At 38.9% G+C, this 23,804-nt stretch overlaps 1 protein-coding gene across 4 annotated transcripts in view; it reads right to left on the reverse strand.

The window, feature by feature from the left end:
• Positions 1–1,552: 1,552 nt before the first annotated feature.
• Positions 1,553–23,804, reverse strand: part of TAB2 (TGF-beta activated kinase 1 (MAP3K7) binding protein 2) — a 68,542-nt gene continuing 46,290 nt past the window's right edge. For 3 of the 4 annotated variants that reach the window (XM_086631502.1, XM_086631503.1, XM_086631504.1), the window contains exons 2-7: positions 20,345–20,534; positions 13,447–14,959; positions 6,075–6,235; positions 5,364–5,457; positions 3,971–4,051; positions 1,553–1,764 (exon numbers count right to left, since the gene is read on the reverse strand). In XM_086631502.1, the coding sequence (XP_086487628.1) occupies positions 1,619–1,764; positions 3,971–4,051; positions 5,364–5,457; positions 6,075–6,235; positions 13,447–14,959; positions 20,345–20,446 (2,097 nt within the window). In that variant the 5' untranslated portion in view covers positions 20,447–20,534 and the 3' untranslated portion in view covers positions 1,553–1,618. The remainder of the gene's footprint in view (positions 1,765–3,970; positions 4,052–5,363; positions 5,458–6,074; positions 6,236–13,446; positions 14,960–20,344; positions 20,535–23,804) is intronic. The other variant, XM_086631505.1, reaches the window with a different exon arrangement.

Below are 23,804 nucleotides of genomic sequence, written 5' to 3' on the forward strand. Positions count from 1 at the left end.
CCCTGTGCATTCACATAGATCACTTGTAAAACTCCTAATAAAAGTGTCCACTGGCAAATGTTTACAGTGGGTGACAGTCTACTTTGTCTCTTGCTACATGGTTAGCACTCCCTCCAGCCTCACGCTAAGTGCTGCTACATAATTCTTTGCGTGTCGTCTTTCATGCATACTGTACTGGAATTCCATTTTCTTGATCTCGGTTACATACATCCCCGATCATGTGAATATCTTCCTTAAAAAAATAGATCATCAAAATAAAGAGATGCTTGAGGTTGCTTCAGTGTTCAAGTCTGTTTGATTTCTCTTTTCCAGCCTTTATTTCAGTTGTCCTAAATATTGCTATCCTTGTTTTCTATAAATATGAGACTTCACCACAAAGTCAGGTTTAGAAACTGGCTGCCAAAACAGGAAAGCATTTAAAGTCCTTGAACAAAGCTGTACGATGCTGCTGCTGTTGATTTTGGCACTGTATGTACTTCCCCAATGAATCTCTCTTCAGGAGTCTGCAAGATACCCAGCAGATGAAGCAAGCTTAAATCGTATGCTGATCTGTTGGTGGGTTGAAAGTTTCTTAGTATAAAGTTTCCTCATGCCAGACAAAACGCTACCTCGTGTCACCCACCGTAAAACTCAGTGTACAGAGTGAACTATATGCATAACTCTTCCAACTTTTCCTGCATTTTTACCACGCTGCATCTGCAGGTCTTCACAGATCATCAGCATTTACAAGAGCAATGTACAGAACGAGCAGAGGAAAGCTATTTTGTGCATAGTTTCTAATTAATGCTCTTATTTTAAGGCATTGCTTCTCTCAGATAAAAAGCTTAAAAAAAGGGACATGATCGTGCTTAATCACTTAAAGGGAAAAAAAGAAAGTTAACAAAAAGACTAATACACTATACATACAGAAGTACAAGAAAATAATAAAGGTGAAGAAAAGAAATCACTTAAAGCAGGCTCTAGAGCTATGTACAGTAGGAAAAGCCTTGGGGTATTTCACTGTGTGTATTGTACAGACAACGCATGCAGTTTTTCCTTTCCATCTTTAGATGTGATTGTACTGATTTCTGGCTTCACAGAGATGTTTTCAGGGAAGACAAGACAAAGAGTACCACTGATTTCTGAAGTTCTTCCCTTTATCGAAGGCACTATGTGGCAGCAAACAGTTTAAACAGTTAAACCTTGTTCCTTTTAGATCTCCTCTGTGCATGTAGTGTTTCACTGAAAGCTCCGAAAACAAAAACGCTAGCACTCTATTCCTTTCCCCTGTCAAAATTCAGTAGTGACATCGGGGCACAGAAGAGGACGGGCAACACCCAAGCACTGAACACGGTGTGTGTTACTGGGACACTGGTAATACTGTACATGGTTTAGGCAGCTGACAACTGAGTCTTTCAGCAGATTACCTTTCAGCCGATGAATTTCAACTGCCTGCGACACAGCACTGAGGTATTACTAGCTCTGTGGGCTGACATTTAACATTAGCAAAATACCATCTCATCATACCTTCAATTTTACAAAACCCTATGCAAAAACGCTTTTTTTGCCCCCCCCCCGATGACTGGATAGTTCCTTGTACGTTCGCTATGGTTTTACAAAAGGTAACAGGCCTCTTGGCTCAGAAATGCCTGGGCATTTCACACTGTTCACAGCGATTTAAGGCTGGATGATTTAAAAAAGTACAGGCAGTACAACTCCACTGAGCTCCCTCATCTTCATCTGTGTCTGGAACAGTCTTTGGTGTTTTCACAATGGACCTCTGATCTGTGACATGAAAGAGATAAGATAAGCAGTTACTAAACAAGAACAGCATGGAAAGAATTTTGAGATGATTTTTTTTTCTCAGTAACTGAGAACTATCTTGTTCCCCTGAGAACAGCACAGTTATTACAAGTGACAGAGGCAGCTTTTTACCACCCCCTTGACTACAGCCTGATTGTAAGTCAGCCAAATGGCACAAGGTGAAACTATAAAAAGCAAGTTTCCCATCCCTTCGCTCTGCTTTCTTCCCTTTGGGTCTCAATTCAAAGCTGTTGCATGAAAAGGAGATAAACTTTAGAAATTAATCAGCACAAGAAACACAGACAAGATTGAGAAGTCTGAGGTCTATAAAGCAGTCTAAAATTCATCATGACAAGAAGCAAGTGCTCTGTAACCTTCTGACACATTTAACATTTTGACTGTAGAACAGGTATCATCAGCTCTTCCTAAAAAACAGGTAAGCAGCCAGGCGCACTACAGAAAAATCAATGTCTAGCTCTGTCATGCTACAGAGTAATCCTCCCAAGCGGTACATACATTTTGCATGATGTGTTAGAAAACAGACTTCAACTGTTTTAAAAGAGAAAAGATGAAAAAAGAGATGAAAAAGATGAAAAGAGAGAAGAGTGACTTCTGAAGTTAAGGGTTACTGGTTTAGCCAACTGCAGCAGAGTGTTCTAGCCAATTATTTCAACCGGAGACCATCTCATTAGCAACGAACCAATTGCAATGGCTGCAAAACAACAGTGACAGCTTCAGGGAGTATGATGTTACTGATCACAACTGCAAAAAAATTTATTTTTCATTCTTTTGTGAACAGTGGTAATTCTGGTTTAAATCGCAGCCTGCATCATAGTTAAAGTAAAACTTGAACTGAAAATTAAAGTCAATGAAGGACTACGATACAGTAGTGATTCTTTTTTAAAAAGTAAGAAAAAGAGAGAAATGATAAGAGGGACTTCAGAGGTTTATAAACCAGTCAGGGTTAACTTTACATTTTCAAGATAGGTTGTCACAAATCATTACACACTTAAATTTGTGAGTTCCTAGAAGATGAGTCAATACAAAAGTTAACAACTAGTCACAGGAAATTAAAATTAATTTTCTTGGTGGGTTAGTTTTTATTTACTGTAAAGGCACCTACATAATTGAAAGAACTTCTGATACATTCTCCATGGTTCAGCTGTAAAACATGTCTAATGGGACTGTGCGTGGATTTAACTTTACTCAGTATTTTCATTGGACAATGAAGCATAAAAGAATCTTACAAAGCATGAACAACAGTATCAGTTTGGAGGAGTTACAAACAGTCTGGAGGACAGAAAAATAATCCAATTTATCTAGACCATTTTGAAATACAGAATGGTCAGAAACCCATAAGATGAGATTCTGTAACAACAGTTCCTGCACACTACAAGGACTTACCACACCCACATATATAATGTAAAGAACTTCCTTGACAGAAAGATTGCACAGAAACATTGGCAGATTACCTATTTCATTTGGTGGTCTGTCTGTAGGTCATTGCATGATGCTGTTGCAAACAAGTTAATTTCATTCTCTACTTTATGTAACACACAAGAGGTAATTATTCTGTTTTGTCTGACATCCCACTAGGGCAAAAAAGTAACTAATGTGCAAAACTTAATGACAAGCAGAACATTCAAGACTAATAACTTCAGCAACATTGACTCCCCTACTGGGCAGCATTCCTCCTCTCTTCAACTATCTGAAACTATTTAACAATAGTCAGAAGAGGTTTTTATGTGAATTGTTAACACAAATTCTACAGAAGCCAGGAAGTCCAGTCAAGGCAACCAAACTGAGTTATTGTAACACATAAATAAACCCATTCTTCACTAAGGACAATGATGAAGTCATCTAAGCAAGTTTGACTCATCCCTAGGCAATGTATCTCATGCTTATTTTTTTTTACAAAAGATGGATGCTTCCATTTAAACTACTTCATAACATATTACACATCTCTAAACATACTCCGTTTAATACACTTCTCTTACCTGAACGCATGAACAGAGAGGAAACGAGCAAAAAGAAACATTTACTGCTAATACAAATAAAATGCAAGGTTTACATGCTTTTGAAGTAATCTATTTCATAATCAATATTTAAACTAGATTCACAGAACAGAACTTGACATTTGATGCAAACTAGATATTAGTATTAAATTCAAATTTTACCAGTACAGTACCTTTGGGTTTTGGTGGCACCGGACCAAGAAATCCAATATTATCATAAAAATTATGAATAGCACTGGGATTAAAATGTGGTCCTAAAAATAAAAAGAAAGTGCAGCAGTTTTAAAAATAAACTTGGGTAAGAAAGCATATCAGGTTTTTTGGCAGTAATTCTGAAACAGTACTATTATTCATTTATCACCTTTTACATCAAGGTGGCAACACAGACCCGAGTGAGATATTAGCGATGTCAACAGTACACTTAAAGAAACTCATTGTCCAAAATATGCAATATAAAGTCAGAAACAGAATCCAGCAGACTAAACTCCTTAAATGTAATTTTTTTCTGTCACTCTTCAATATTCAACACCATTTTATTAGTAAATTTTACCAGAGACTTTTTCCAAATGGTAACTGTACTAAAAGAGATGTGGTATCTACTATGCAGTATAATACAAATGCTTAGATTTAATACTTAGAGGAACCCCTAATTCTGATTTACTGTAATAAACACACAAAAAAACCCTACATGTGCAATTTGAATATTCTATTTAAGGTCAAGTTTTTAGCACAGCATTACATTCAGTACACCTGTCTACTTTCTCCTTATCTGCAGGTACATTGTAAGGCCCATGACGGAACTGATCTAAAAGCTCGCTGCTGTTGGAAGTGGAAAGCATTAGTCCCTTCCCTCTCACTATCTCAGTTCTCCCTTTCCGTGCCTCTTCCTCACATCAGCTGTAGCAAGCTTTTCCAGCAATGCAACTTTTTTGCTTGGCTTGCAAACACAATCAGCTCTGCAAAGGGTCTAAAAAGCTAATACAGGGCCAGAGCACAGTAAGTGGCAAGAGAGGGAAGCAGGAAGAGAGAGGGACCTCCCACTGGCAGGTCTTGAATTGGCTCAGCTGTCTCATAATTTCACCCTCATAACCAAAGGCTGTGTCCCTGCAGACAAGGAAAGTGGAAGGAGGAGAGCACGCTGGCAGTCACAAGTGTACTTTACATTTGCTAACTTGAGAGGCTGAATACAAGACAGAAGCGGAAGATGAGAGAGAGATGGACACGTGTATGGCTGTATCATTTAGAAAGCAGCTTCTCCCTCTTTTTTGATACTCAAGTAACGAGACTTTTTCCCCCAGCATTTATTAAACAGCATCACAAGTTCCTTCTGAGCCAAGTATGAGATAGGAATGACCGTGGGATTAGGAAAATCATAAAGCCAACAAAAACAACAGGCTTAGAAGACAATTACTTTCACAGTTTCACTCAAACTAATGTGATGATTTTGCAAATAGTGTGTATACTCATCATTTATAACACAGATGCCTTTGACACATGCAGACAGTGAAAGAAGAAAGAAAAAAAAAATCAACATTTACAGTTGCTGATGTACTAAGACATACGTACCTCTTGCTTGAAAAAGATCAATCTCTTTGGTTAGGCAATCTATGTCTATCTGCAGCTGTCTGTTACAACTTCTTAACTGTTGCATTTCTTCCAGCTGAAAAAATAAATCTGCCTGTTAGACTAATTTTCCCATTTTATTATCAGTTATTATTCATGCATAGGAAGACAGCATTTAGTTATTTCAGAAATGAAGATAAAAGAATCCTTTCAGACCCACTGAATTCTTCTCTCACCAGACTTCAGAGCTGACTGAACAACTCCAGATTGTGGTCAGGACACAGTCAATGGTCCACCAGATCAATGGCTGATCTTCTAGCACTGAAAACTGGTGCATTAATCAGTTTCTTTGAGATTGGTATATGCATGAAGATGAAAAAATATTTTGTGTAGAAAGCACACAAATGAGCATTAAGTCATAGTCTGAAACGTTAGGTGATCGTGATTTTAAGAACATCTGGAAGGACTGCCAGGTCAAACCTTTTGTGACTGCCTTTAAAAGCAAAACTTCACAGAGTCATTAGTGAACTGAAAGGTTCTGGTTAAATAATACTTATTTAGTCTTTGCTCTAAACTACACTGTTTACCAGTTTAATTCTAGCTATGCCGCCTGTCACTGGTATATTGTCAATATATGAGCAACTGTTCCTTTAATTTATTGTGACAGACCACACTTGTGGTTTAGGTTTATAGCCTACAGACGTTTCAACTTACTGATGGAATTTGGGAAACAGAATTCGATCTTTTCAGGCGCCTTCGTGTTAGATTATTCTCCATTTCATTGACCTCTGATTTTAGTTTATCCAGCTTTTTCTTTTGAATCTCAAGTTCTCGTTGAAGTCGCTCCATCCTGGCCTTCTGGTGTACCAGTAAAGCTGCAATACATAAAGTCTCATTTTATCTACTTTATTATCCTTCACATGGCAACATCAGATAAAGATGAAAGTTCGTCTGTATTTTCCCAAAAGAATACTAAAACATTGCTACAGATTGCTCTTCCTTTCTCCTCTAAGAAAATCTCTTCCCTAAGACAGAAAGTGTTATATTTTTGAAAGCAGCACAATTCAGTTACAGATAGGCAAATACAATGAGAAAGTCATACAACATAACAGATGACCATGCAAAATTTAGCTGTAATTTGTAAAAATCTTTTTCAAGAACCCAACCAATCTGTAACCATGTCTACCAGAAACCGAGAACAAATATTTCCTTGCATTGCATTTAGCCCAACCACTGTAAAACAGGTAGTATGGAGAGCATTTCAGAGAGATGGTCGCAAGACAGAGTGCTATATAAGCTAGATAGCAATAAAAATCAAAATCTTGATGCTTATTTGGATTGGAACATAATCCAGTGTTCTTGTCATAGCAGAAGACACCAAATGAAACTAAAACAGAAAGTACTACAAGCAATACCGCTGGCAAACATCAGTTATATTTATCAGAGGCTGGACTGTATGTCATTTTATCCCTAAACTATGGTGCAGAACCATTAGCTCAGCTTCTAACTTCTAACGCTGCTTACTATTTGTAAGGAGAATGGCATGAGGAGACCTGATTTAGAAACGATGAAGTTAACATTTAAACCACAGCTTTTTAAAGGTATAAAGAACACAAGTAGCAGAAGATGAAATCAAATTCATAAAATTTAAGGAGTTTATTTAATTAAAGGTAGGTATAATGCTAAATACCACCACATGAGCAGGTAACACTGCTCAAAGCAATAAACACCTTCTATAAAAATGAAAAAGTATTTCATTAAATACACCCAGTCATTTCGACTTCTGCACAGCCACTCATTCAGCCATTAAATTACTAATTCATATAAACTGAGATCAGTTTCACAGACTATGGATACCTTTATAGCACTGTGGAAATTATAAAAAAAGTAGCAATAACAAGGTATTTTAAAAAGACTGAATTTGCCTCACAACATGTTTAAGCAAAACTCTGGCTGGAACGTGATGTTTAATTCAACACAATTTCTTCAGGTATCGAAAAAATTAGTAGCACTCAAATTTAGTTGGTTAGGTTTCCTGAGTCCTAGCAGGGGAAAAAATAGCACATCAAAAAGATCAACTTTCCACATCTTTGGCAAGCAGAACTGCTCTTCGCTGCAACTCCTGCCTGTTCATTCATTCACACATCATTTTTTATCTTCCAGAAGTTCTTCAAAAGGAGGAACCTTGCCAAATTGTTTTTGTACAGTGTTACAGAACTGCAAGGCCTTAACTGAAACTCAGCCTAGGCTTTTGTTACATGTGTTCAAAAGATACTGAAATGACAAAGCTGCTTGAGCTTCTGCTTGGTTTTGTTCAATTTAGAGATGTTTGGATAAATAGGTTTCTTTATGTGGGGCAGCCACTACTCAACACTATAGCTGCAGTTGCAGCTGTGCTCATATATAATATAAAAATGTAGTAACTGAAATCCCAAGATAAAGACTTGGAATCATTGAGTAAGTAGTCTCAAAGACAGCCTCCCCTCTTGAAAAGCCTTTTAGAAACAGCTGAAGAAACTTTTTCCCATTTACAAACTCCAGGAGTTACAAACGTATCTGCAACTACAAACAAAGGAAATCAAAGACTACTTTGCCTCTACTCTTGCAGTGACAGTACAAGTCCTTTTCCTTCTACGTTATTTCCACTTTTAGATAGGTGTGTCCTATTTTCAGTGCCTTGGTATTACTGCTGAGGCAACTCCTTAAAGTCCAGGTTACTGGTGCCTGACCTGCAGCATCAGAGCTATGCTCTACCGACCAGACCTGGAGCTCCTCAGACACGTCAAACTGTACACACAGGCTGCTGGTGAGCAGCCAGTACCCCTGACAGGATAAGCGAGGGAGTGCTACCAGAGTGCTACCACGACGCATGACAGGGCATGGACTCAAGAGTAAGATGCGCGAGACTGCATCTTTGGAGGACGTTAGATGGCCCCCTCCCCCTCTTTTTTTTTTTTTTTTTTAAGCTATTCTTGTAAAGGGAAAAACCCCATAACTTCTCATTTCAATGTTCTCCCACTGCTGTGGTTTAGAAATTAAGCTGTCATTATGGAACCGCACAGGGAGCGGAAGGCACTGATGGATGCCCGCAGCACTATTATATGCTCTTCATTTTCATATCACTTTCTAGACATGATCCAATCTATTCTCCTAGCAGCTTTGTGATTACTTTACCGTTTTACAATTTCAAACCCCAACAGATTTTAAACACACTCATTACAAAATCACTTGATACTGTTACACTAAACTTCTATTATTAAAAATAACTTGGATAAGGGACTGGCAAGACATTGGTTTAAGTGGTGATACAATTTGATAATTTTGCTTAAATACCAATTTGGCAGCTGTGGGAAAAAAACAGGGCAGAGAAGACAAAATCTACTCATATCCCAGTGCGGTATTTATTAACAGAAATGAGCAATTTAAGTATTCAGCTCCCTCTAGTGTTGATCAGAGCAACTGAAAACGTTATGAAAAAACTGTAGTGCATCTCTGAACTAAAGCATTCAGCTACTAGATCTAGTTTACACTGTCCACAAGGTCATATTTAATGGTCTTTTTGATAATCCTGTGCTTCTTGCAGGAAGGGGATTCGACCTATGCAGACAGCATAGGCACACCCAAGTTTACTCCGCACAGACTAATATAGACTACAAGCCAGAAAGCCTCAGGCTTGTGCTTATTTATTCAGACATCCTTAAAAAGAAGCTATTTACTGCAATCATTCCAGCAAAAGAAGTATAAAGACTGTCTCCTTGACTCATTACTGTACCAAACCCAGAATTTACTCCATGTTCAACTTTTTAATTATGTGCAAACAGTGTACTATGCACATTCAATTTTTTCAACTTCTGCATGTTCACATTCAGCAGACTGGCAAGAACAGTACACTTAAATGCTCTGGCAGATGCCACTGTTCCCTTTGACATTCAAAGTGCTCATTTTCTACAAAAAGGCTGTAAATCGCCATAGTGACAGGGAGCATGAAAGTCTGGAGGGCTTAAGTTCACTTTTCCTTTCCTAGAGACCTATTCAAACAGGTGCTGAATATACTCATTAAGTTTGAAAATGTATGCATAATTGTTTTCACAGAGGTTGTGTGATCCTGAATTTTAAGCAATTACTGCTTTAGAGTGTCTTTTGTTATTCTAAGTGTTTCTAAGAAAAAATGCTAATTTCTGAAATGTCTTAGTTTGCCACATATGGAAGGAAGGGGAATTCTGGCAACGCAATAACTCTGTGGCAGTAGGTTCATGAAATTCTCAGGACACACTTATGTTTGTGCACATTTTCAAAACCTGTATGTGAAGCTGCACAAAATTCAGTTAAGATGTAATTTCAACAGTTCACATTGATTATTTTTTGTTGTTGTTCTCCCTTTCCAATACTCTCTTAATTTTTTAGAAAGAGTATCACTCGAGTGGGGCCTGATATACAGAGCAAAACACAAGGCTGTATTTTTTCTGAAATCAAATGACATAAAGGGCTTAAGGCCTCTTGGAGCACGAGGCACAGCTGTATCTCACTCAAGTATTTTTTCAAACATCTACAAGGACTGGTTAGGATTTTAAGAAGTTTGTTTCCTGTAGCTTTTTTGTTTTTGAAGAATTTAGAATGCTCCAAGTAACAAAAGCAAGAACTGTGCCAAACATCAAGTTACTAAACCAGTTTATCAATTAACATATTTACACTAAAAACATGGTGGCAAGAACTGCTAAGTAAACGAACATCCACAGACATACCTATAGTTGGTATCAATGATTAACTCTTAACTATGCATACTGTCCCCTCCCCAAGTTGAAGAAAATAATACAAAAAAGTCAAAAGTCAAGTAGTATTTAACTAGCAGACTTAAGCTCCCTTGTCTGAAAACATCAACCTAAAGATTTTATTACACAATTATGTATTTTCTTGATAGGATGCCTGCCCATTATACAGATGGAAAGCTACACACAGAATGAACAACTATTAAATAACTGTTTAGTCTCACTATTTAACATATGACTGCATGCATAGTTGAGCGTACAACACAAAAACCACTTCTGAGTACAGAATTTTCAATTTCTAACAGAATTTCACTGTTCCTCATCCATAAGACACTTTACACTAAAGGAAATCATATCCTGAAGTCTTGGGTAATTACTTCATATTAATAAAACTAATTATATTATAAATTGAAATCTCTGCTAAGTAATGGGAACTGATACTCCTGTACACACACGGAACGGGTACTAAATAGATGAGCATAAAAATGCATCCTCTTTTGGTTGTCCTTTTGGGCATTAATTTTCTCACAGCAATTTTTAATTCTTACTGACTTCAGTACTGGATAAGCACTCTCAACACTTCCACAATCAACTCTGCCGTATCTCAAACTGGAATCCAGAAAATGAGAAACATAAATTAGCAACCGCTTCTGAGAAGTCTGGTGACAGTGAGTTTCTTAGCATCCCAGCAGCAGAGATATAACCCAGCGTAACAGGCTAACAGTCAATGTCTTAACTACACTGATTTTATCTGTGCAGTACCCTACTCCTTTTCGTATCATATAACCCCCAGCTCTGGCAGCAAACAAGACAGATCTGTGGCAGCCTTCTACTACCCACTGTGACTTACTGCAGAGAACAGCAGAGGACATCAGGGGAGGAAAAACAGAAACCTAATCGTTGAAAGAGACCGGAGTGCCTACATGCATCATAACTGAAGTGAAGCTTCTCAGGTGGCAGGCAGCAGCACGTGCAGATAGGTCCAACACACCTTCTATTCCCCTGCGTTGGACCATGCACATAAACGCATTTCACTGGAACACAGTGAAGGAAATCTTTGACACCAAAGCAAGTCCACTTTCCATATTCCTTCTACCTCAAGCCAGTTTCAATTCTCCTTGTCAAGATAAGGAGTATTCTGGGCAGAAATGGAAAAAGCTGATGAAAATACATTTTTCTCTAATCATGGCCAGAGAAACTACTAATCTGTTCTGGCTAAAATTAAAATGAGAGAAGCACCTAGCATGGATTGTTTTTTGCCCAGTCTGGCTAAATTATAAGCATCTTAGAACATGGCCTCACAATGGAAAGCATCAAGTAACTTTTAGTATGTAACAGAGAAAATCCACCTCCAAGTAAAAGATTCAAACTGAAAAGCAATAATCAGGACTACCAGATATCGAGATCGTACAAGTCAGTCTATCACACGCTCCTCAACTTTCCAAAGATTAAATAACAACAGAAACTTAAAAATACCGCACTTGTTGCAGCAGAAACAGAGCAACACATACCAGAAAACCTAAACGCTTCTGCATGTAGAGAACTTCAGAAGCATGAGTATACTTTATATGAACTAGTCAAGTACACAGAGGATGGCGTTTCCCTAAGGTCATCACAAAGTCAAAAGCTGCACCAGCCCACATCATGCATCTATACTTCACCTAAAAACTGCATTTATGTCTTGGCTTCAGAAACAACTGGGCTCCACGGTAGGTATGAGCCAGTCAACACTTTTGACCTCTAGGCTGCATAGCAGAAACAGGCCTCAGCCTAATGAAGTGGATGCTGATACCTGCAGCCTGTAGAGATTGTGCAGGAAGTCAGGTTACAGTAGCCATTGCTACCAGGGGTACAGCAGATGAAGAGCTAGATACGGTAGAAATCAGTTCCGCCAGAAGGGCAGAACAGGAAAAAGGGACTTCCTTCCCCAACAAGTACCTAAAATGCCGAATGCTTGGGAAGCATGTTCATGATCTCAAAGAGTATTTAGAGCCTAAGCACAAGATTTAAATTTCTTAATTTCTGGATATCTAACATCTTCTAGGACTAAAACAGTCAGCCCACACTCTCTTCAGAGTAAGGAAAGGGAATATCACTTTGGTGATATATATATATAAGCAATTTGGTTTGCTTATCTACAGATGAATCGCTTTCTGAAGTTCTTTAACTCTTCCTTGATTGTGAAAGACAGTCTAGGATGTTAGTTTTTCAGTTTTGACACTTAACCTTTAGACACTTAAGTTAGGATGGATTATTTTCTAATTACATTCAGAAGTAGTGCAAAAGCTATAATCAGTGTTTGATTTACTTCAATACTATAGTAGTCCAGATGCAGATCAGGCTTCTAGTATCTCGGGCTTCCGATATCTTCATCACTGCACTTACTTACACTAAACAAAATAGCCCAATTAATCTGAAGAATGTTCAGAGTAGTCATGGAACAAGCCAGCTTTTTAATATTGAATTGTTTGCTAAGCCCAAAGAGAACCAATGAGGTCAAAGAGAAATTATTTTGACAACCTATCCTGAATATTGCTTAAGTATCCTAAGACTCATTCAACATCTGTATACAGAAAGTCCACAGGAGACTTAATAAGCCACCAAGTTGGCAATAAAATCATACAAAAACATGAAAACTGAAAAAAAAAAAAAAGACTAACAGGTTGGGAGGTTGGGTTGCTGAATCAAATATTTTAAGTTTTATCCTCCCATTACACCACTGATCCTTTAAAATAGGTTTCTTTCGTGTGGCGCTCCTTCCCACATTTCGTAACACAACAGAAATAAGTATCAGGACTTGAAGCATTTTATTGTCAGGCACACACTAGAAAACATAGGGCCAACACTTTGTCCCACTAATTGCTTCTGAAGTCTGCTTTTCTTGCTTCTTAAATTACATTCGCAAAAAGAAAAAAATGGGAACTTTATCCAACGGAAACAGCATCTCAACTGATTCAAAAATCAGCCAGTACACTCGTAACTTTAAATTGTTCGGACAAATAGAACAAGCTTAGATGTTTCTTTCAGAACAACATAAAAACGAAGATGCTATGACTCCACTCCATTAAACAGATAATACATCTACTTAAGGCAAACAGAATGATTATCTCTAAGTATTTAGTTACATGTCTTCACCATAAAAAGAAATCTATGATTTGCTTATAAAGCTTTATTATTTATTTAGGAAATGCTCAGGAATGTTAAAGTTGAAGATACTGTATTAACATCACAAAGGTTTATCAACTGTTTTCTGTTCTGTAATCTACATTCTGAATTGACAACCTGGTTGAAATCTCTACTATTTATATGAAGAATATTACCTTGCGTGTAGGCAGCATCATCAGATCCCATACTCAATTTCCGTGCATCACTGATCCTATCCACATGTGCTAAAACAGGGTCAGTAAGATGCTGGATACCCTCTGGTTCAACATAGTGATCAGGAAGGTTTAGAAGGTTTGTAGGTTCAAAGGTTGGGGACACTACCCCTGGGGAAACTGCAGGGGGCTTATTTGGAGAAACTGTAATTTTAAAAGTATATTTTGTGTTAGGCTGCGTAACCACCACTCGAGGAGAGGTTGCAGTGGTGCTGTTGCCCACTGCTCGACTCTTGGGTGGATGGTGATGAATAAATGCAGGACCCATGCTTACTTGACCGGACATATTCCTAGAACTGGCAGATACTCCAGGATTTGTCGATATGAAAAGCGTGGGCTGGTTCCGCACAACTTGATCATCTCCTGTTGTGGCATTTGCTGAAATGTATACCTTGGGCTGACCGCGTGTGATCACTTCATCGGTATTTGGAGGACTGGCCGATATGTAAACAGTGGGCTGACTTCTACTTAATGTCTGGCTGTTGAGGGAAGAGGGAGTATTGGAGGTGCGAGGGCCAGTTGAACGCAACTTAGAAGAACTGTTTCTTTGTGGTGGTTCAAGTTTGATTTCAATTTGGTTTTTGCGAGGTCCTGTGGATATATTCTGAATGTTGTATTGGCTGTGAGCAGACGATTGTGAGCTACCAGATGAATGAATCATAGGTGCTTGTGGAGTAGTAGGAGAACTGATAGGCATATAGACATGAGAAGTCTGGTGACCTTGCTGATTTGGCTGCGTTGAGTGCTGCGATGAGGTATGTGGCGTAGTACTGGATGTAGGAAGAGTAGTCCAGGGACTTGGCTGCGAAGGCTGGTAGACTTGCTGAGGGTGCATGGGATTAAACTGAGATGCCCAGCCTGGCTGCTGCTGTGTCTGTCGAGTGGTACCACTAGGAGCTGTGATGTAAGGCCTAATATAGATAGAATTTCCCTGTGGACTGTTAAGTACAGGAGGAGGTACACCATGTATGTGCAAAGACGTAGGGGTATTGCGACCAGGCTGAATATTTGGGGCTAAAGTTACCATAATGGGGTTGAATCTGGGTGTTTGTTGAGACAAGTTGGATACTCCTTTGCTGCCTAGGTGAAATCCAAGATGCTGTCCTGGATTAGAAGTACTAACTGTATTAGCCATCCCAAAGACATTAAACCCTTGTGGAACCTGCGCAGGTGCTGTCTGTGGTTCCTGCTGAAACAGTTCATTGTTGGACTGACTGGTTTGAAGGTGTCCGTCACTAACGCTGTGAGCTAGAGTCCTACTTCCATTCATTCTACTTCCTTCTCTTCCATGGTGATACACATTCTGTGACTGCAAGTCCAAATTAAGAGATGTCATGTGATTTCGTAGTCCAGGAATCCCAGAATCATCCGAAAAACCTAGGTCTCCTTCACCGTAGAGATACTTTGTGCTCTCCTGAGAGAGAACTGCACAACAGGCATCCAAATTATTGTTATTCTATAAAAGATAGATGAAAGTTTGACATTACTGATAAAATACTGTCACAGATACATATGCATCCAATCACCACTGAAAAATTAACAATATAGCTAGCATCAAACAGAAAGCTTTAGGTGTGTGGCTAGAATAGCTGCTACACATGCACACAGGATTTGCATGTGAAGCTTAACTATTTTGAGAACAGCAACTCAGTCACTGGCACCAAGGGCTGAGGTCTGCATTACTGCTGAAGCAATGACAGGGAGATCTTGGACCTTGACAAGCTAACACCATACAGTATGATACGCTTTGCATAAGTACTTTTGCTATTCCTTCTCAACTTCAGAACAATCTTCAGCAATGACAAGCCTCTGGCTGAAGAGAGAAAACGACAGAAGGAATGGATTCACTGCACTTGCATATTACTGGTTAGTAACTTAAAAACAAAAATCAAAGTACATGATTTTTTTTTTTTTAAATGTCTCCCAAACACTTCAATATCAGTTACACATTACCTCCTGCTGAAAATGGAAAGTGAACCTTACAGAGAGAAGAAACATGCTGACTCAAGGAGTTGTATATGACTTCGGAAGAAATGTAAAATTCAGTTTATATAAATACAGCATGATTACTCTTTTGCAAGATGAATCTATTAATGGAAAACCCATGGGACATTTGTATTTTCATTCTAAACTACTATGTGCAAAGCTTTTAAATACTTTCATTTGTATAAAGTTACTTTATAAAACCTGTAATAAGATGACTTAGGACATAAACCATCTAGCTCATTTGCTTTTTAAGAACATTTCAGAAATAAACTGCTAATCCCTCTTCTCTTTTTCCACATGTTTAGTAATATTGTACTCAGGCCTTCCCAATTTAGTTTCCTACGTAAGAATTTTTAGGAAGGAGTGAACATGCACCAGTGGCATAAAAATCTCAATACTGTGCTCTGTCTGTATCACTTTTTTTGCAGAACTCTCCTCCCCCCCACCCTGCCCCTCCAAGAAACAGAAGTTAATACTTTCAGCTAGAAGAGCATCTGCTGAGGCTCAGATATTATTAAAACAAAACAGGTGTCAAATTCATCCAGCACACAGAAACAGTTACTAGAAAGAATTCATATGATCAAGGAAAAAAATTGCATATGCCAAGTAGTAACATTATCAGTTAAAGAATACCACAAGCAAGACAAATTGATCCATGCTACATGCTTTGTATCGAGTTATTTTTGTTAAACTAGCAGCCAGTAGTTCTCACCCTTCAACTAGGATGAGAGGTCATAGAGTGTTGTGCAGACACTGAAAGACTGTCTTTATCTTACAGATTAATCAAAAAAAAAAAAGAGAAAAAGGATGGAAGACAGACACAACAGAAGTTGGAGAGGGAGGACAAGGCTAAACTCCACTCAAAAAACTAAAGCTATGTGTTGATACAGGCCAGATGCAGTTCTGATTCTTAGGGAAAAAAAAATAATCCCTCAAAAAACCCTGCCACAAAATCTTTTAAAATAACAGGATTCCCTAAAGGCTATCTAACAGGCCAACTGTATACAAGAATTGTTGCAGAAAAGTCTTGAGAGAGATGAAAATGGGTCAAGTTGATGGTATGCATAACAGCTATAGTTCAGAATAAACACCAGAGGACAAAGTAATCAAATGAAGTTAGTAGTGAAGAAAGGAATCACACATAGACAGAACAGTGGATAAGAGTATATAAGAACAATAGCCTTGTATTTGTTGCAAAGGAGAAAAGGGAGGCAGAAAAGGGGGAAAAAAAGATAGGATGCCACAGAAAAACAAGCTAGAGATCTTAAAGGCAGATTTTGCATAAACTTAAGTGAATTAAAATTATTAACAGAAAGGCCAAAAATACCAAACCAAAAAGGAACAGGCCAAGCTTGCAAGGCCCTTACATTCAGCTTGAATATATTTCTTTGGACAATTTTTTTCTTTTTTAAGACTGCATTCAATCAATTCCAAAATTTCAGTGACGTCAATGAGCAAATTGGAGAACTCAAAGGGGAAACAGGGGCAGCACATGGAAGCCCTGGCATCTTCTGGCTGGCAGAGGCAGAGTTTCAACCGCTTCTAGCTCTTTACAGATCAGAGAACCGGTTGATAGCAGAACTGAGCATATTCCAGCAAAACAATACCCCTCATCTTAGCTCTGCCCATGTCCCAATTGAGTCTAAAATGTTGGCACCCTGAAAGAGAAAGAAAAAAAAAGAAAGAATAAGAATGTTGGAGGGAAACTAGGAAGCAAGGAGAGGACGTAGACTTGAGGAGCAGGTGGTTATAGAATGCTCCAGACACAAAAAATAACAAAAGGGGACAATGTCCACAGACTGAGGACACTGCAGTGACTCCTCTAAACGAGAAGGGGAGAGCTGAATGCAGGCAGCTTGTTGGGAAGAATGGAAAGATGCAAAACTTTTCAGGAACATTCAATGCCGTCAGACCAAAAAAGCAGTAAAACCTTTTCCTGCCTAGATGACACAGGTTTAAACCTCATCCTGTTAGATTTTTGGTGGTCCTCTGTTTTTAGTATACTAGATACTGTTTAGATATTTCAACAGTGGGCTACTCACCTCAAGACGTTTGCATACTCTGTTTATCCTTCAGTTTTTCATTATAAGCGTATACTATAATCCTTCCTTTAAAAACAAGCTGAAAGTGTTTGGCTAAAAAAAAATTCATAGTGGACTGAAGTGTCTGTATAGTTTTCCTGCACAATTCACAGTGATCTGAAGTAACTTCTTGTTATAAAAGCCTTTGACAATATCATTATAAACCATGTAACTGCTTAAACTCCTTCAGGTTCTCTCCCAGGATCTCTTATACTTCCTGGTTTAAAAATAACTTCACCCTGACACACGATACTTGCATATGATGTATTCTGGGGGCAAGGCGAATGCAGCATTTCTTATACCCAATAGTGTCCTTAAGTACTTATTTTGGACTTAAACCATAGTTACTGCATTTATCGGAAATTCCTTCCACTATGCTCAGCTACAAGAAGGCAGAACTCAGGATTCAGATGCTGTTCCAGCAGTATTGCAAACACATGCAAAATATTCTCAAATTTTGCTTTCCAATCTTTACCATCAGTCCAAGTACAGAATTTGTTGGTTTAAAGAGGTTATGTTAGGCTTCTTTTTTAAAAAAAACAACAACCACCACCACCACAAAACCCCACAAACTATCTTAGCTTCTAGCTATGCTACTCCCCTAACTGATACAGAGAAACCAGAGCTGATGAAATTTCAAAGAACCACCAACATGATTTTGTTGGTGAGTCTTAGCAGCTCTCAGTTAACAACAAAGAAGGTAGCTTCCTGGTGCAATGAACTAGTGTAATAATATTGTACATATGGGAACGCTAATTACCCTACAGAATTTTTTAAAAATCCTCTTATGAAAGCAGACCTAAAATATTCCCTCAAAATCTAAACCCTTCTTCCACCTCTCTGTCAAAGTATGGGATGTGCAGAATCTTTTCTTCACAGCTATGTATCTTCTTTTTATTAAAAAAAAATTTAAAAAAATCCACTGTATGCAATGTTAGGAAGACTGCTGAATCTCTCAAAAGCCAAGCACTAGCTTTTACATTTATCAAGAACTACATTCAAAAGGTGATTACTGATGCATTCAGTCTGTCAAGTCCATGGACCTTGCTCAACAAGCAATTCTCATGTCTGCAGAACTGTACTCGTTGTATAAGAATGAGATTAGTCCTGCACAGAACTAACATAAAAATGGTGGTGTACAATCCTGAGAAGAAATACAAACAATTTATAGTCTGGTTCAGTTTCCTTTTCAGCTAAATCATTAGAGAGAAAGGATTGGGAAAAGCTTGAAACCTCACAAGCCCCAAGCAGAATTTTGTCCTCTTGCAAATCAAAAGCAATTTTCTTAAAGAACTGCAGTTTTCACAGCTTCTTACTCTAGTATGAACGGAGAGTCATGATAAAGTCTTGAAAATACGAACATTAAACTGGCACAGTCACACTTCTACTCCCACAGCACAAACACTGTTTGGATCCATGTGTGTGTGACCACATATACATGTGTAAGTATATACACATGTATTTTATACAAAACATATATATTAAAAGCAAGACAATCAACTTTCTTTATATCATAACTGTATCATAACCATATACATCCTAGTCATAATCCAGAGACAGTTAGCTTCTGGGAACTCATGACCCATCTTTTTTGTAATCAAGTTGTGTATACTGATGATCAGTATGAGTATTCTGACAATCCTCTTATTATCCAGAGTACTCAAAGGTTGGATACCTTAGATAACGAAAAAAAATCCAATCAGTATGGATCCTTTGGGATCATTGGAAAATGCAAAGCAAACATGTTTACGCAACACAGTTAAGTCAGTCTATCAGCATTTGTTAACTCTACGCATTCAGGTGCCCCTATGTCAGGCTTTGGATGGGCATATTGATTTATCTGCTGAAGTAACTAACGTGATGTTGTAGAGCAGAAATTGATATAAAATATGGACATACAAGTATTCTGACAGTGGCAGTACAGAAAACAGATAGCTGGAGGTAGAAGTTGATGATATGGCAGTCTACAGCCTTAGCACTTGCTGCAGTACCAGATAAAAATGCTCCAAGTCCCACAGAAATCCATAGATTAGCAGCACGGACTCTAAAGCCACAATAAAGCAAAGCCCATCTGGCAGCCACAGCCCTGGGAAGCACTGGGCAGAAGCACACCAGCGCATCACACTGACTCAGGTCTCACATGGTGGATGCTAAGGTACAACCACCTAGTCCTGCCTGGATTCAGAGAACTTGCCTGTGTCTGTGTTACACTCCTATGCTCCCTGCTGCAGAAGATACGCCAGGCCAACAGCATTGGCTCTGCAGGCCAAGGGAGCTGGGAGCGGAAAGCAGTGGGGCCGACCTGCGTGCACTAATTACCTTAAAGCCTGATGGAGACCAGGTAGCAAAGTTGCTTCTGGACCTGCCTTGTCCCTCAAAGCTAAAAAACAAAACCAAAAAGCCTGCCACGTTTGTGTAGCACTGACTTAAATTGTGTCTGCTGGTCTCAAGTTGGCTTTGCATCTCTTTTTGCCAGCTAGTTTTGGCTCCTGATATGGCCAAAAGGCATGAGCATACTGATTGGCAAGATGGTAGTCTCCATGCACACACTGATTTACAGGCTGGTTTACCTTGGGCCACCCCTATTAGACATGACAAAAGAGAGGCCAATTTACCACTTAGCTTGCTGTGCAACATAAAGAAGCTGGCTGCATATATTTGTCTCACTCAAAAAGGAAACCAGAAAAAACATCTGCTTTCAAAGGAGACATCCATACATAACGCTTAAAACAAGCATCACTGCTTACTCGTACAGTCATTAACAGAACACTGACCTGTAACATGCATCTGGACACAACACCTTCAGGTACCTCAGGAAACTTCTGTCGCAGGTCATGTAAAACCTGAATATCAATTTGCTGGCTTCCTTGGGCCATTCGTATATTGCCTGGTCAGGATTGTTTTTCAACAGGCAGTTTTAGGCCTTAGTAAAGGGAGTACTCATCTCTTCTGTCCCAGCATTTTCTGGAAGAAGAAAGAAAACCTTAAGACACTGAAAGCAGACACTTACAATGCAACAAAACCAAACAAAAAACAATCCCCCAAAAGAACACACACCAACACACAAAACCTCTTCCAATTATGAAATCCAAGTCTGTATTTCAGGTCAATGTTTTCCCATGCAAAATCTCTAGTTAATTGTCCTTCACACACTCATAACCTTTAAAACTGTCCATTTATAGACAAACCTCCTGATCAGTTTCCTTCTAACTTGGTTTTCATAGCGACATTATAAAAATATATTAAGAATAAAAAAAATACTTGATTTATTAAAGTAATAAAATTCATGGTTTTAAGATCAGCATTTTTGCTTATTTAAAAGTAAACATGAAAAAGTCCACATCAAAAATAGGATGATAGTGTTCACTCAACATTTGAGTGTACCTACACTGTTACCTTTATCATCACTGTTATTGTTTACTATCAATATGGTGGCTAGAAACTCAGTGTTTCTAAGTTTCAGGATTTGCTAGCAATAGTCTACTTGTTTTTCACCTAACGTACTTCAGAAATATTCTGAGATTATGACTAGAAAGAAATAACCCTGTAACAACTCAGGTTTCTTCAACTAATTCTGTTTCCCCTTTGAAGTAAATTATGAAGAGTTATGAAGATTATATCACGATCACCCAACCAATACATTTATACGAATAGTTTGTCCTGGTCATATGATATTCATAGGCTTTTATCAAGAAGAACCTTAACCAATTAAGTTTGGAAGAATGAACCTATGTGTTAAGCAATGGAATGGTATCGCCTTCATATAAACTAATATTACAAATAAATGTGACCAGAAAAAAAAAAGTGAAGACGACAGCTTCAAGCTGCATTCTCTTAAGTTAGAAAGACTTACTCAAACATCTCTATCAACTAATTCAACTCTTCCTCCTCTTCTCTACCTGCTTTTCTTCTTGGCCTCATATTCAACATGCACTGTTACCTCGTGCTGACTCACAGCAACCTGCAGCAAATTGTCTCCAGTACCACGAGGCACCTGTACGTGCCAGTCCCTGGATCCCACCAGCCCCACTGTTCTTTCCCAACAATCCTGCTGGGACACTCACTTTTTAAGTGAGTCTATGTCCTTATGGTTCCGTACTTCTGTGCATTAAAAGGGGATTACAAAACAATAAAAAAAGCATTAACAAGGTCCAAGCGGAGATCCGTGAAAAGTGGCATTCCTCAGGGATTGGTATTGGGACCAGCGCTGTTTAACATCTTTGTCAGTAACATGGACAGTGGGATTGAGCGCACCCTCAGCAAGTTTGCAGATGACACCAAGCTGTGTGGTGTTGTGGACACGCAGGAAGGAAGGGATGCCATCCAGAGGAACCTTGACAGGCTTGAGGTGGGCAAACCTCATGAAGTTCAACAAGTGCAAGGTCCTTCACATGGGCTGGGGTAATTCCAACACAAATACAGGCAGGGCAGAGAATGGATTGAGAGTAGCTACGAGAAGGACTTGGGGGTGTTGGTAGATGAGAAGCTCAACAGGAGCCGGCAATGTGCGCTGGCAGCCCACAAAGCCAACCGTATCCTGGGCTGCATTGAAAGAAGTGTGGCCAGCAGGTCAAGGGAGGGGATTCTGCCCCTCTACTACACTCTTGTGATACCTCACTTGGAGTACTGTGTTCAGCTCTGGAACCTCCAACATAAGAAGGACACGGAGCTGTTTGAATGAGTCCAGAAGAGGGTCACAAAGATGATCTGAGGGCTGGAGCACCTCTCCTATGAAGACAGGCTGAGAGAGTTGGGGCTGTTGAGCCTGGAGAAGAGAAGGCTCCCGGGTGATCTTATTGCAGCCTTCCAGTACTTAAAGGGGGCCTACAGGAAAGCTGGAGAAGGGTTTCTGACAAGGGCATGTACTGACAGGACAAGGAGTAATGGTTTTAAACTTAAAGAGGGTAGGTTTCGATTAGATATAAGGAAGAAATTCTTCACTCTGAGGGTGGTGAGGCACTGGAACAGGTTGCCCAGAGAAGCTGTGGATGCTCCATCCCTGAAAGTGTTGAAGGCCAGGTTGAACGCAACCTGATATAGGGGAAGGTGTCCTTGCCTACAGCAGCAGGGTTGGAACAAGATGATCTTTAAGGTCTCTTCCAACTCAAACCATTCTATGATTCTATTACGCTAGAGACAAGTTAATTGGGGAGCATCAATCAATTTTCTAGTGCAGTAACACCACTTGTGATTCAAATTTAATGTAGTGCAATGCTACAACTTCTCGAGACTGAAAAGATGGAGAAAAACTGCAAAGAATTGATGGGAAAGTACAAAGCACATCATTTCCAGCAGGGATGACAAGACAGACATAATACTATTCCAGGACTGAAGTCCTGAATCACTCTATAAGACTTTTCAACTCCTATGTCTTTTCTGGTCTGAAGTGATACAATTACCAATCAACTGGTAATTGGCCTGAACCAGAACATCTCCAATAACAACTGAACGGGATCTGAAAAGCAACACACTAACCAGTTCAACTTTCTGCCAACAATTTAAGAATATCTCTAAAGAAAAAAAGAAAAACACAACCCAAAATATACCTTAGTCTGAAGACTCCATCTATACACACTACACATAAAAATAAACAACTTGTTAGCTAATAAAACAGAAAAGACTGGAAGTCCCAAGAATATTCCAGGAAATATCTGCTTATTATTTTAGTCCTATAAACATCATCATCTCTGATAAAAATCACAATACATGCTTAATTAAAAATACAGGCAAGAACAGAAATTTTTGTTAGAATATTCAGAGATGTTCTGATAAAACACAAATCACAGTTTTAGCCTACATAACAACACAATATTCCACCATTGAAAACAGTGCCACAACTTCAAAACAGCTTAACATAAGACAAGTACCAGCCAAGACTGCCAGAACTGGAAACTCAGGTTTATGCTGTTCCTTCCCAGAATATATATTCTGTTTATCTGACTACGCAAGTTCAGCTTCCCTTCTCTTCGTGCACTTTATTAACAAAGCCAGGGCAGCCCAACTCTTTAGGAACTATGAAATCTGGTTCCGTTCAGACCCATATGATTAAAAAACCCCCAAAGCTATCCGCAAAGAGGTGATCAGTGTAAAGATCTGGGAAAGGCAGGACAGGATTTTGTGAGAGTCCTACACAAGTAAATTATAAGTAGTGAGCACACATTTAACACTAACAGTCACAGTATGATTACGGTTTAATTAGACACACATCTGCACTAATTGTGCACAAATTTACTC

The sequence above is a fragment of the Tauraco erythrolophus genome, chromosome 2 (genome assembly GCF_009769465.1).
Source record: "Tauraco erythrolophus isolate bTauEry1 chromosome 2, bTauEry1.pri, whole genome shotgun sequence".
Classification (NCBI taxonomy): Eukaryota; Metazoa; Chordata; class Aves; order Musophagiformes; family Musophagidae; genus Tauraco; species Tauraco erythrolophus.